Below are 15,334 nucleotides of genomic sequence, written 5' to 3'. Positions count from 1 at the left end.
CATCCTGGCTACACGTCTGGAGGTCAGGAGAGTCAGTGTGTGAGTCAGTTATGGCCTTCCACTGTGGGATCCATTTTGCACAGCAAGCACTTTGTCCACTAAGCCATCTTGCCCAACCCGGTAATATGATTTCTTTTCTTTTTCCTTTCTGCAAGTTTTTTTTATTGATACACTACATTAGTAAATTTCCTAGCATTGATTTGAACTATTCTTAAATGTTTTGAATAAACTTTGCATTGTTATGATAGAATTCTCTTCATTGTTAACTGACTTGTATTTACCTACATTTTACTAAGGATATTTTTAAAATTTATTTATGTATTATATATACAGAGTTCTGCCTACATACCAGAAGAGGGTACCAGATCAAATTAGAGATGGTTGTGAGCCACCATGTAGTTAGTGGGAATTGAACTCAGGACCTCTGGAAGAGCAGCTAGTGCTCTGAACCTCTGAGCCATCTCTCCAGCCCACATATATGAATTCTTAAAGAATATATTAAAAATGCATTTGTATCTCTGAGTTTAAAGCCATCTCTGGTTCAGATGGCAAGTTTCAGACCAGCCAGGGCTACATGGTGAGACCTTGTCTTCAAAACAACAACCAACAAAAAACACCTTTAATCCCAGAACTCAAGATTGTAAGATTGTGTGTGTGTGTGTGTGTGAGAGAGAGAGAGAGAGAGAGAGAGAGAGAGAGAGCCAAAACACTATGAGTTTGAGACCAGCCAGCCTGGTCAATATAGCAAGTTCCATATAGAACTACATAGGGAGACTTCCCCCCCAACCTCCAGAAAAGACACTTGTAAGTTCACACTATAGGTCTTCTTCTCTGCTAAGATATACACTGTATATTTTTACTCTGTAATTCTTTGATATTACGAATTTTAGGAGTTTGTTCCTTCAAATAGTTTTTCTCCTGAAGAGCATTACCACTGGTTACACAGACAGTCTCCTTAAGTAAATTTCAAGGGGCATGATGTACTTTGGAACCCGAAAGTTTACCTCTCCTCTTACTTGTATGTTTTTAACGGAAGAAAAGATTGCCCAACACCTTGATCTAACATCTCAGAAATAAAGAAATAAAGTGTTGCTTCTTTCTGCCTCTATCTAGTACAATAATGATAGTTTTCTTAAAGATTTGGTGTGCAACTTCCAAATTTATTATTTATCAATTTATAAGTGCTATATATAAGACAGAATCATATTATATGGACTCTATGAACATAGAGAACTTTAATTTTCCTCTTACCTTATCTGTATGCTTTGTACTTTATTCCATAGTGTATAAAGAGTTCAGTGTTCTCTTTTCATCATGGTTGTGTTATTATTTATTTGGGTTTTATGGGGTTTTTTTTTGTTTGTTTTTGAGCCAAGCTTACCTGGGAACTCACCATATCTGTCAGGCCAGTTTCAGACTCAGTAGCCTCCCCAGGTGCTCGGGTTACAGCCATATGCTTGCTTCAGTTTCTCTTCTGGCCAGTCCTCTGCTGATTCTGTCCTGTGTAATCAGCTTTGTGCAGTTTATGAGATGGTCTGTATGGAAAGTTCTAGAGGTGGACCTACATAAATACATATTAAACTGAAAATTATTTTCAAATTTCCTCCTCAAGGGTTACACATATTATTAATAATATTAAATATTTTTGTTGTTATTTTGTTGGATTTGTTGTTGTTTGTTTTTGAGATAACAGTCTTACTGTGTAATCCTGGCTTGCTTGGAACTTGCTATGTAGATCAGGCTGGCTCTGCCTCCTGAGTGCTGGAATTACAGGTATGCAGCATCATGTTCCCCACACCCTCAATTCTTTGAAATAGGACCAACAAGGTAACCTTGAGTCTGACCGCCTAACTTCAGTCCCCGCGACCCGCGGAAGCCATGTAAGGTGAAAAAAGAATCCAGCTCCTCAAAGTTGTCCTCTGATATCCACATGAAACAATTTTAATTTATCCTGGGACTAATTTATTAACTTCTAAACTCCATTTGTTTTTCTTCCTAAGCTTATGTGTGGGTAGAAGATAAATTATAGTAATTCAGTGTGATTCTAGATTGTTGTAATTTGTTCAAAATCTCTCTATTCAAATATTTTTTTTTCAGCCAGAAACTGGTGGCACATGCCTTTAATTCTAGCTCTTGGGAGGCAAAGGCAGGTGGATCTCTGAGTTCAAGGTCAGTCTGGTCCACAAAGTGAGTTCCAAAACAGCCAGACTACACAGCATATGAATGCTGTCAAATAGTTAAATATTCACTGGAATACTACATAAATAGACCTTGGAACTCTGCTTTTTATTGGTAAATTATGTGGTAAATTATTTGATAAAATGTTAACTGAGACAAGAAATGGTTTCTGTAGTCTAAAGTCACAAAGAAAGATGACTGAAACACACTGAGACTACAAGAGAGTTTTTGTTTGCATATTTATTTGTAAGCACAAGATCCATTTACTTTTTATGTGATAGCTTGTGAATCTTATAACAACAAAAGAAAAATGAAGCCAGAAATTCAATAAAACTTTATGTGGAACATGTGACTTTATGACAGCTTTTACGTACCTTTGTTCTTGTCCAATCAGTGAGCTTTTTTCTCTCCTGTCTTCTTGCAGCCTAAGTGTGATGGACAGGTCTTATTGACACAAGTGTGGAAGCGTTTGAACCTGATTGAATGTGACTACTTTGGTCTGGAGTTTAAGAACGTCCAGTCCTACTGGGTATGTGCTTTTCATTTGCTTTTGGAAACTGGGTCTGACTATGTTGTAGATAGTCATGGTGTCTGGGATGCACAGAGCATTTTAGATCATACTGTAATGATGTAAACAAGTTGTTTGATAAGTGACATATTATTCTTAGCAAAGTTATGACATAAAAGTACTTGGTTTTCAGCTATGGAGAGCCCATCTGCCTTTAGGCCTAAATGCATAGCCTCCCTAAACTCATTCCACCCACTAGCACCTGTGCCAAGGAAACCTGAGTCGCCATGGCAACCACTGATGCATCCTGCTGAATATGAATTGTGTTGCAGATTGATTTTGAGCAAAGTGGACTGATTTTTGCATCATTTTACTTATTAGAAAAACTGTAAAATGTGTGGTGTATTATTATTATTTATAGATGTGACTTTTTTAAAAACAAAAAAACTCATCAGCCCTTTAGATCAGAAAATGTGTCATTGCTGTGCTGTGCCGAGTTTTTCTGCTCCTGTGCACAGCAGACACCTTTCACATAGCAGCACCACATCAGGTCGCTGTTTGTGCACAGCTGGTTCTTGTTGAGACTGTAGAGTTACCCAAATGAATGTTATTATAGCACATTAATGCTGCTCCAGCTTCTTGAAGCAGGTGTTGCTGAGCTTCCTGTACAGCTTATTAAGATAATATGAATGTGTAAGAGAACAAAATAAAAATCCTCTCATAAAATCTAATTATTTGTATTTTGTAGCATACTTACTAAATGAGGACATTTTTAATAGTTTTATTCTCTTCTATTAAAAACCCTGTTTAGATTTGGCTTGAGCCCATGAAGCCCATCATTAGGCAAGTGCGAAGTAAGTACCTTGTTTAACTCTTAAAAACTTTCTGCATTTAAGGTGACTTGTTCTGGAACAGTGGATTCTAGGTGTGTTCACAGCCATTGTCACGGCCCTGTATAGGTGGTAATAGTCACAATGGATCAACTTGAGGTCATTTTGCTGATTGGTTTTAAACTACAATAAATAGGCATAAGGACACTAGATTTAACTCAAAACATCATAGATAACTTGCCTTAAATTTGAAAGTCATAGGATTTATTGCTTGGTATCTTAATTGTGGCTCAATATATTAGGGGGAAAAAGAAATTTCTAAGTCATGAGGAGACATTGACAGGCTTCTTTAAGAAAAATGCTTCCGTGGTTAAGAGCACTTGCCCTCACAGGACCCGCTGATGACCACCGGCCACTCCTTCTCCAAGGGCACCAGGCAGCCCCACCACTTAACAAAGCAAACTTTTTGGCTTGGGGATTTTTCATGTTTTCTTGGTTTGGGTTTTGGATGTGGAGAGAGGAAGCAGCTTCTTTCCACATATTGCAGACTGCCCTTGCAGTCATGATCCCTCTGCATCAGCCTCCCAAGAGAAAGGATTAATGCATGTGCTGTCATGCACAGCATTGACTACACCTGTTTTAAGTGGCTGCATTGAGAAAAGGATACATAGAAGTAACTCGTGCAGAGAAGAAAAGGCTGTTGATGTTACCATAGTGTTTTAGCCAACTTCCTCCTCTTTCCCTAACAACTATACAGCCCTGCTGTTAGATTTCAGTGGCACAGACATCAGATCTGCTGTCTGGTGCCTTTTTCAGAATCAGACTGTTCTAGTTCAGTTAGTAAGTGCCAGTGACGTTTCTCTCTCTCTAATGTATATAAGGATGGAAAAATGTGTTTTTATTACCACAGTATAATGGTATAAGCATCTTAATATAATTTTATCCTAAAATATAAACAGGAATTTATTTTATTCTATATGTTTTCTCATTCTCAAGACAAGGTCCGTCTTTATAGCTCAGACTAGTCCTGAGCCCATGATCCCCCTGCTTCAGCTTTCTAAGTACTGGAGATCTTACATCACTCCTGGCCCATATATTTTTTTAAATTTTATTGTTGATGCTGCTTTTGTTTTTAGGGTCAGGGTCTTACTCTGTAGCCCAGGCTACCTTAGACTAACTGTGTAGCCTAGGATTCCTTCAGATGCCCAGCAATCCTTCTGCCTCAGTCTCCCCAGTGCGAGGGTTACAGCCATGAGCCACCATACCTGGCTATAATTCTTTTTTTTTTTTTTTGAGAGAGAGAAAGAGAGACAATCTCACATAGTCCAGGCTGGCCTCAGATTTCTATATATCCAAGGATGACCTTGAACTCCTCGTCCTTTTGTCTCTAGCGCTGGGATTACAGGCATATACACCACACTTGGTTTTTATGTGGTCTTGGGGATGGAACCCAGTGCCGTGTGTATCATAGACACATACTTTACCAACTCACTATGTCCTCTCTAGCTTTTTTCTTTTTCTTTTTGAAGCAGGGTGTCACTGTTAACCCCAGATGGCCTAGAATTCAATTTGTAGACAAGGCTGGCCTTGAACTCATAAAGATCCACCTGCTTCTGACATCTAAATGCTGGGATTAAAGGTGAGCACCACCATGCCTGGCATTAATTTTAAAGTTTTAATCTGTAATTTCCCACTTACTTTAGAATGTTTTCAGAGTAATCTCTGCTTAAAGCAAAATATTAAGATTTCTCAATACATGTGTATTGAGAAAGTACTCATAAATGTGTGCATAGGAAATTTCTTTAATATTTTATTATAGAAAGAAAATAAATATGGAGATTAACCTTATCAGTGAAATTTCATTTTATTTTTACAGGGCCAAAGAATGCAGTGCTTCGTCTAGCAGTAAAATTTTTCCCGCCAGACCCTGGTCAGTTACAGGAAGAGTACACAAGGTAAAATGCTCACACTAGCCAGGACTTTTGTTGTTCCTCTGCCTGAGTGATTAGAGTGAATGATATTGTGCTTCTACTTAGTTGTCACTGAGTGTGGCTAAACTGTATTTTTACGACATTTTATTTATTTATTTATTGTGAAAAAGATTATGATACGCTATTTTAGTGATATAATTTGATGGAAATATTTCTTGCATCCTGAGAGACTGAATTTTTGCTGGACCTCACAGCCAAGTTCATGATACACTTTGAGATCACATAAGCTTTATCTCTGTTTTAGTTAGGATTTTCATTGCTTTGGAAAAGCATCATGACAAAAACAAAACCTTTTACTTGGATAGGAAAATGTTTATTTCATTTTAAAACCCTCAGGTCACACTCCATCACTGAGAGATTTAGGGAAGGAACTCAAGACAGGAACTGAAGGAGGAATGCTGGTTACTGGCTTCCTTTGCATGGCTTGCTCAACCTGTTTTGTAACCCCTCACCCTTTGGGATGGTCTCGCGTACATTAATCACTAGTCAAGAAAATGCACCACAGACTTGCTCACAGACCATTCTGGAGGGGCATTTTCTCAGTTGAGGTTCCCTCTTCCCAAATGACTCTAGCCTGTGTGAAACTGACAAAAAGCCAACTTAACATGTTCGGTTCCTACTGTGTTTAACCTGCCTTTAAGAGAGCTTCATAACAACCAACCTTGTCTTGGATTTCCCATGCAATCAATCTTTGCAGCCGAGACTAATTCATGGCTTCAATCTTAAGTTATGTCCTCTTCCATGCCCCTAGCCCAGATAGAATGTGTGTGCATGGATGCGTGTGCCATGGTAACTATCTGCTGAAAACAGCCAACAGGTCAGGTCAGAAGCAACCTTGTAAGTATTCACCATAAATGTTGGAAAAAACATATAGCTATTATTTGTCTGAATGAGTTAGGGGTGGTAAAATGACTCCCCTTACAGAACTCTGTTAAAGATTTCTGTAAAGGAATCCTTGTCCCTTTCTTATGCTGTTTTGGAGTAGTTCAATAAATTCAGACCCAAGTTCTGAATAAGGGATAGTCAGACTTTAGGCAGGCAGAAATATATACAACAGAAGAACACAGATTGACCAGTAACCACAAAGTACGACAGAGAGAAGATACCCTGTCTTGAAAAGTTAAAAAAAAATACCTCTTACTCATCACTTACTAAAGGATTAAATTAAGATATAAATATTTTCTTTTCCTTTTTTCCGCCTACCTACGTACCTAATTTATTTATTTATTTAGAGACAGGGTCTGACTATTATGTTGCTCTGGCTTTCCTGGAACTCACTATGTAGACTCGACTAGCCTTGAATTCACAGAGACGACCTGCCTCTGCCTCCAGAGTGCTGGGATTAAAAGTGTGTGCTACCACACAATTTGCCTCACAAATGCTTCCAAGTTGTCTTCTCTGTTTACGTTTTCACCAGTGGTATCTTAAAGCACTTGTTTCTTAGATCCTCACCGAGACTGAGTATTACCAATCTGCTTAAAAGAGCCGTAGCACATTTGAAGCTGTCTTAACTGTGTACTTCTGTTCTTCCTTCCAAATCTGTTGAATGCAGTTTTGTTATATGAATTTATGAACTTCCTTGTTGAAGGTATTATCTTAGAGAGTGTGTGATTGTGTGGGTCAGTGGTAGCCTGAAAGACTAGTTTCTCTGTCCTGCTGTTGGACAGAAGTTCCTCTGTATGCTGAGTCCTTGGTGTGTGCTCTGACGTGCACGACAGCCTGCTGAGCTCTTGTCGTCTGACCTTTGGTGTCTGCTTGCTATCTGAAAGGGCTTTTGTGACTTGGCCTGTTCTTGGAGGGCTCTACAGTTTGTTCAGTGTTGAGTGCTGCTCCCCAGAGCTGTGTGCTCTCTTAGAGAAGCATGGCTATATTGTGTTCAGAGAACTTTTGGAGTTGATCTCTTGCTTTGAATTCCTTTCTAGGTACCTGTTTGCCTTGCAGCTCAAGAGAGACCTCCTGGAAGAACGCTTGCCCTGCGCCGCCACCACTGCAGCCCTTCTCATTTCTCACCTGCTGCAGTGTTAGTATCTCCACTGTGGGAAGACACATGGGCAGGCGCCAGCAGAGCTGCCCTTAGTTGGCTGGTGCTCGTGTGTAACTGACAAGCCTGGTTTTTGGTTTTTTTTTTTTTAATGTACATTTCTATTTAGATATATTCTTGATAAGATGAAAGCTAACTTCTTTAATGTACCACTCCTTGAGGCAAATAGCTCTGCATATAGACTCAAAGCTAGAATTGTAGTTACATTCGTTCTATAGAGTTGTTTATGTCTTCATGCTTCTTCTTTCCCCTTCCCATACTTAAAAAAACACCGAGCTTTCCACATGCTAGGCAAACATTCGGCCACTAAACCACAGAACCAGCTCTTGGATGTTTTGTTGTTGTTGTTGTTATTTATATTTTTAAACAACTTGGACCAGCCTTAATTTGTGCACCCCAGACCAACCTCTGTCTCCATGCCCCATCTACCTTTATCTAATTCAACAGCAATACATATTCAGAATCCGGCATAAATCAGTTTCTCAGTGCACCCAGAAAGGGGCCTCCCGAGGGTGAGTTACAGTCCTCGCTGTCTTTAAACATTAACACTAAAGGGAAGAGAACACTTTCCTTTAATGTCTTCCATGAAACAAAAGGTGATGAAGAAGGATATAAAAACTAAACTTACTTCAGAAATAAACTGTGAGAAGTGTAGCAAGAGATTCAGAGACACGGATGCATCTTTTTCAGGATTTAGGAAGCCATAGGAATAGAAAGAGAAGGACCCACATTGTTTCTAGACTAAAGGTGAGGCCATGTCATGGTGCACTTACTATGTACAGGCAAAACATTTACAATAAAAATAAATACTTTTAGGAGATTTTTGAAAATTTGAAAAGCCCTGAAGGGAAAAATGATTTAGCATGCATTTTTCTAAAGGATAATGATTATTGTGGTTATAGTATTCATGAGACAATATATGTATAAGCTGATTTTTAAAAATAAAAGCCAGGCAGTGGTGGTGCATGCCTTTAATTCCAGCACTTGAACAGCAAAGGCAGGCAGATCTCTGAGTTTGAGGGCAGCCTGGTCTACAGAGTAAGTTCTAGGACAGCCAGGGCTACACAGAGAAACCCTGTCTCAAAAAACAAAAGGAAAAAAATAGTAAGCAAGGGCTAGAGAGATGACTCAAAGGTTAAGAGCACTTGCTGCTCATGCAGAGGTCTCGGGTTCTGTTCTCGGCACCCACAGGGTGGCTCATAGCCACCTACAACTCCAGTTCCAGGAATACATGCTTTCTTTTGGCTTCCTCAAGCTCTGCATGCACATGGTATATGCACATGATACATATACATGCTATATTCATATGCAGGCAAAATACTCATACACATAAACTTTTAAAAATCTTTTTTAAAGTAAAATAAAAATGGTCTTTATACACAGGATTCACTATAAACTCTAATCAGAATTTTTGGTCTTCAGGAGTTGGAGGGGAAATCACTATAGCTTTTCTGTGTTTACCTATGAGCAGCAAAATATTTAGAAAGATAAAATATAAAGCATTGCATACTCAGGGCTCATCATTTATTTCAAAATCTAAGTGGCTGACTTTCATTGTCTCATCTCAGCGGAGATAGGAGATTATGATGAAGCCTTGGATCGAGAACACCTCAAAGCCAATGAGTACTTACCCAACCAGGAGCAATCTCTGGAAAAGATACTAGACTTCCATCAGAGGCACACGTAAGTTGGTCGGGGAGGCGGGTAGTGTAGTTACCCAGCTGTGAGTTCATGTGGGCATCACTTTCCTGAAGGCTGCTTACTAGGCTGCTGGCCAGATTCACTTCTGTGTTCTAGTGTTGTAACCTGGTCTGTGAACTACCTGTATGTGGGTAGATCCAGTTACTTTTGTTGTTGCTATTTTCCCAACGTAGGGTTTCTCTGTGTAGCCCTGATGTCCTGGAGCTCTCCCTGTAGACCACGCTGGCCGTGGACTCACAGAGGTGCGCCTGCCTTGCCTTCCAAGTGCTGGGATTAAAGGCATGTGCCACCACCACTCAGTAAATTCAATTGTTTTGTGACGGTATCATTTAGGACATTTCCTTTAGCTCACTTTTTGGTGGCTCAATATGTTGTTTGCACATAACTTCAAGTAAGTTGTAAATCTGGTCACGTAGTGAGTTCGAATGCAGCAGTCTATCTTTTACAAGTAGATGAGAATAAGAAGACTAGCACAGAAGGAACCTGTTTCCTTGGCTTCTGTGTGTGGTATGTTAGTTTGTGGTGGGTAATGCATGGGTGAACCATGTTCTCTGAAAACAAAACCTCACACTGAGCTGTCTCCTCATCTGTCTCACTGCTCTCTAACCCGGTTTCTTAGACGCTTGGACTCCTTCAGTAGACGAGTCTCTGATGTGTTAAAATGCTCTTTGCTACAGGGGCCAAACGCCTGCCGAATCAGATTTTCAGGTGCTAGAAATTGCAAGAAAATTGGAAATGTATGGCATCAGGTTTCACATGGCTTCTGATAGAGAAGGGACCAAGATTAACCTGGCGGTTTCTCACATGGGCGTCCTCGTGTTCCAGGTAGGTGGAAGGACAGCGAGGGGCAGAGCAGGCCCGCGTCCTGGTGCACAGTGCATGGGCATGGTTTGTTGTTGTGTATTTGTTGTTGGATTTTTGTATGTGTGGAAGACAAACTTATTATATCATCTGACCCTGCCTGCCAGCCTGGCCAACACTGCTGCCTCTTACAATGAAGAAGCTGCTTTCTTATCCTTCTCTCACATAAAACCCTGCTCACTGCCCTGGAACTCACCATCCCCACTACCACCAGGGCTGACCACTGCCCAAAATATCTGCTCTGTTATTCATTCTGATGTTGAACCAGAGTGACCCTTAGGATCCTAAACTGGGAATCATGATCTTTTCTGGGGTTGGGGGAGCTGTGGACATTCTGGGGGTAAGAACTCTTCTGGCTATGAGAGGTTTCGGTGACAGAAAGCTCAGAGTTAGACACAGTGGGCCTGAAAACAGAAGGAAGGCCTGATTTGTCTGTATAACGAGCCATCGCAGCCCCACTGGCAGACACAGTGTACATTCCCTGTGCTACAGCCCTGGAGGAGTCGCCCTCCGTGGTTTGTGTCAGAGGTTAGAATCAAGGCACCTCCCTGAAAATATAGACTCACGAGAAACCTGCAGTTAGAAGGTGACACAGTCCCTCCGTGTGTCAGCTCCCAGGAACACTGGCCAGATTGACAGGAAATTGGAGGCTTCTATGAAAAGCCTGATTGTCTAGCACCAAAGGTGCTGATGGTGGTATCTGCAACAGAGCGCTGGTGTGGAAGCTTCTCTGGAAAGCTGAGTACTAGGATGGCACAGAGAACCCCAATTGTCCCTAACCTGGGTCTGTCTTTTCTCAACACTTTGGAGCACTCAGTCCCGGCTTCTACCACACAGTGTCTTGTGAGAATAAGTGTATACATCCTGACCCTTCAGACCTTTATATGCATTTCTTATGGAAAGGTGCTCTTTTATATAACCACAGTGCATTTACCACTGATACCTTAATACTGTAATCCCAACTGTCAGGGAACTGAGTTGGGATCACAAGTTCAAGCCCAGCCTGGGCAACAAAGCAAGCCTCAAAAAAAAAAAAAATGGCAGCATACTGGCTCATTGGGTAAGTTTGCTTGCTGCCAAACCTGATGACATGAGTTTGATCCTCAGAACCTGTTCTACCCTATCAAAAGGCCAAGGTAATTTCTTTATTCATCAACCAATGAAAGCAACATATAAACAGAAGGACCTCCTATACCATTTCCCTTTTTCTGTTTAAACAAAAAGGAAGGTTTTAACTTTAACATAGTAAAATTACATATAACAAAACAGGTATCAAGTAAAAGCTACAGTTAAAATATTTATACATATTTTATCTTTTCATAACTGAGGAAAACTATAATAATAACCATCTATTCTCCAACTCCATCAAAGACTCCAGAAGGATATATTACCTAAGTAAACAGGAAGTGCATTGTAAGCAACTTCCAAAACTCTAGAATCAACAGAGTCATCTCGCTGCCTGGACAGTTACCCAAAGTTCTTCTGTATCATTGGGGCATCCATCTTCAGCCTACAGGCCCATAGTATGCAGCAGACTTTTCTATGAAGCAGGAAATTTCAAAGACAGTTCAGTCAGTTTCTTCTGTGTCCTGCAGAATGTCTTGCAGACTCTTTCATGAAGTAGGAACCCCAAAGGATCATCTCACCTTTAGGCAAGTCATTTCTCTGTAGGTTCTACATGTCCAATTTTTACAGCATACCATGAAACTGTCCAGGCAAGAGCAGTTTCTTGCCCAAATGGCTAACAAACTCCATAAGAAGTCTCTTCAATGCCCATCTTCCTCTTGAAGTAGCTTGGTTCTGCCAGGAGCAGATGTGTCTCATTGTCATAAAAAGTCCTAAGTTATTAAAACATTTTAAATGCCATATTCTGAAGGTCTCTGAAGGATTTGAAGAATACCTATCTAACTTAATATATATCTCTACATCTAGAAAAATCTAACTAACATAACTACAAACTTGACTATTATAGATTCTCTATTAACCTATATTTCTTAATTATACATTACATTTTTAAATGAACTATACAATCACAATACCTTAAGAGCAGAAATATACATATAACAAAATTGACCTTAAATTTGTATCAATAAACCAAAATCCATACCAATGCAAATTATTCATACCTATATCATATCCCCCTTTAAATGTAAATAAACATTTATAGACAATATTTGGACTATGGGTGCAGTTCTGTCCATCTTGCTGACTGGGGGCACTGTTAATCAGGTTTTTCATGATGTTTCCTATGTGCTAGGTCATTTCAGTCAGAAGTTGGGCAAAGTAATTTTTGAGGATGTTTATGGCAATCTTTCAGGAGGCCTTGGCCCATGAAACCATATTTGCCTGGAGGCAATCCACAGGTTCTCATCTTCTGTGAAAACAAAAGAAGAACCTCTTTTCCAAAGCAGGTTATCCTTAGACTCAAATTTGGAAGTAATGATATCTTTAGAACATATATGCTGGTTTAGCTTAGCAGCCCATACAATGAAATGTTTCTCTGTACTTAGCTCTTTCACAGTCAAAAAATTCAAAGAAAACACAATAATACACATAATCCAGACTTTCTGTGAGTTTCCATTTTTACACGGCTTATTTTTTTACTCCTTTTAATCTATGACTATCTGTACTCTGTCTCTTTAAAGACTTTACCCTTTTTTAAGCATTAACTTTATTTTATGACTCTCTATACTCTTTTTCTTCTCTCTCCCAACCCTATGTACATTTATCCAACACTGTGACCCATTTAAAGTTTTTTTATGTCTGAATCTGTCCTTATATAATTCTTTACTGTCTTGAAGAGCTTTTAAAATGCTAAGCAGCTGCTCTGAATGCTGGCTCCACCTATCTCCAGTTTTAAAATGGTGTAAGTACCACTAGTGTCATCTCTGGGGCTGCCAGGCAGGAACCACGCTCAGCAGTCCAACCCCGAGAATGAGCGTGCAGCACATAAACCCTTTTTATCTGAGTAACAGCCAAATCTGCCATGCAGAGCACTGTGCAGCCTGGAAATATCTCCGTGCATGGCGGCAGGAATCCGCCATGCTCTCTTGCTTGTGCACTCTAGTAGACCTGATCCAGCTGCCTGCCCAGGCGGGCAGTGCTGAGCCATGGGCATGGTCTCAGCGACTTTCCTCCCAACACTGGTGGACACACAAACACCTGGGCCCACAAATGGCATCAAAATGCTTCATAGCTGGTGGCACAGCCCAGGAAGCCACATTTTAAAATGGTGTGGCTTTTTTTCTGTTACTGCTGCTGAATCAGGAAAACTTCAAAGTAGCTGCGGCATGCCACTAGCAAATTGCAAGCCGTGTTAAACGAGATATATATATCTCGTTTTTTTTAAGCCCTCTCAGGTTTTATGTGGATTTAGTTGACCATGTTGGAGCACCAGTTGTTGCAGGAGAGGACCTGTTTGTTTGTCCTGGCTGCCCCACTAGCTTACAACCAAAATAACCACACAGAAACTGTATTAATTAAAACACTGCTTAGCCATTAGCTCTAACTTCTTATTGGCTAACTCTTACATATTAGTTTAACCCACTCCATTAATCTGTGTATCTCCATGTGGCAGTGGCTTATTGGAGATTCTAACTGGTGGCGTTCATCTCAGGCGGAGCATCCATGGCTTCTCTGACTCTGCCCTTCTTCCTCCCAGCATTCAGTTTTGCTTTCCCCACCTTCCCAAGTTCTTCCCTATCAAAAAGCCAAGGCAGTTTCTTTATTCATTAAGCAACACATAAACAGAACGACCTCTTACACCAAGAACCCACATGGAAGAAGAAAAGACCTGACTTCTACAGCTTGTCCTCTGACCTCAACACATGTTCCATGACATGTATGCACCTGTGCATACACACACACACTGTTCTGTACAAATTAAACTGGGGATTTTACTGTCCTCCAGAGGGTGGTTGCAGTGACAGGCTTTCAGTCAAGAGTGAGAGGGAGGTTTTGCTGTGAACTCACTGCTGCTTCAGGCTCTGAGCCTTGTCCGTCTGTAACTGTCACAGAGTAAACATCAATCCCTAAAAACAAATCAAAATGGTAGAGAAAAACAAAAGTAGAACAACAGTTACAAATTTAGAAATAGGATTAGGTTTGCAAAATGACTCAGCTAATAAAGGCCCCTGCTACCAAACCTGATGACCCTAGTTTAAAAAAAAATTAAAGAAACCAAAATCTGGGCAGCAGGTCTGCCCATTGCTTTTTAGGGAGTCATTTCTAAGCCCTCTGAAAGCTACATATGTGTGCATTGGTCACATGCCTATATTTGTTTTTGCATCTGTCCATCAGCAGATGTGGAAACCAGAAGTTTTCTTTAACTACAGTGAAGTCTAGGATCATTTTCCTGCCTTTCCCTAGAAAGAAACCTGACGCCCCTCTCCCTACCAGCCTGGTCAACACCACTGCCTCTTCCAGACACTTTCTTTTTTTAGGACTACTTCAAAATGTTTGGTGTTATCGTTGTTTTTTAAAATTTATAACGAAGCTGTATTTAAGAGACTGAAATCACCAGTACAAAACAGATAATAGATTTGATGGTGGCGTTTTGACTCAGTGCTGCTCTAGGAGAAATGGGGATGTTCACTTGGTCTGCTCTGCTGCTTATCAGGGATGTGGCTTCAGCGGAGTCTGCTCTCTGTGGAAAAGGTGTGTGTGCTTACATTACAAATTACATATATGTCTGTCTCTTGACATTTCAGGGAACCACCAAAATCAACACCTTCAACTGGTCCAAGGTCCGGAAGCTAAGCTTCAAGAGGAAAAGGTTTCTCATCAAACTCCACCCAGAGGTCCATGTGAGTATTATCTTAGAACTTTTAATATTGTTATGCAATTTAATCCTACAGATTATTAAAAGTTTTTTTAAGCATTTGAAATAAAATTGGGGAAACACATGTATAATGTCAGCACTCTGGAGGAAGAGGCAAGGAAGATCAGAAGTTCAAGGTCATCCCTGGCTACTTAGGGAATTGAAGCCCAGCCTAGGCTAGAGACCCTGTCTTCAAAAACCCTACGTTATAAATCATTTCAGGATCAGGTATTTAATAATTTAAAGTCGGGATTTGGGATTAGAGTCAAAATGGGGATGAGTGCCTAGCATGCCCACATTGCCCCTCTGGGGAACTTACCAGTTCCTACCTTGAAGGTTTCCAGTTTATTTTTGGCCTAGGAAGACATGTTGAAAGTAATTTGAGCCTATCAGCAATGTACAGCG

The 15,334-nt window shown here is 40.3% G+C and overlaps 1 protein-coding gene across 2 annotated transcripts in view; it reads left to right on the top strand.

Annotated features, from left to right (window-relative positions):
* Farp2 (FERM, ARH/RhoGEF and pleckstrin domain protein 2) overlaps positions 1 to 15,334 on the top strand; it is a 103,122-nt gene that overhangs the window by 43,714 nt on the left and 44,074 nt on the right. For both annotated transcript variants that reach the window (XM_038338359.2, XM_038338360.2), the window contains exons 3-9: positions 2,603 to 2,707; positions 3,498 to 3,540; positions 5,393 to 5,471; positions 7,430 to 7,527; positions 9,117 to 9,231; positions 9,927 to 10,074; positions 14,820 to 14,915. In XM_038338359.2, coding sequence (XP_038194287.1) covers positions 2,603 to 2,707; positions 3,498 to 3,540; positions 5,393 to 5,471; positions 7,430 to 7,527; positions 9,117 to 9,231; positions 9,927 to 10,074; positions 14,820 to 14,915 — 684 coding nt within the window. The remainder of the gene's footprint in view (positions 1 to 2,602; positions 2,708 to 3,497; positions 3,541 to 5,392; positions 5,472 to 7,429; positions 7,528 to 9,116; positions 9,232 to 9,926; positions 10,075 to 14,819; positions 14,916 to 15,334) is intronic.

This window comes from Arvicola amphibius, chromosome 8 (assembly GCF_903992535.2).
Source record: "Arvicola amphibius chromosome 8, mArvAmp1.2, whole genome shotgun sequence".
NCBI classification, from domain to species: domain Eukaryota; kingdom Metazoa; phylum Chordata; class Mammalia; order Rodentia; family Cricetidae; genus Arvicola; species Arvicola amphibius.
The sequence above is the reverse complement of the archived record's forward strand: the minus strand, read 5'-3'. Positions and strand labels throughout refer to the sequence as shown.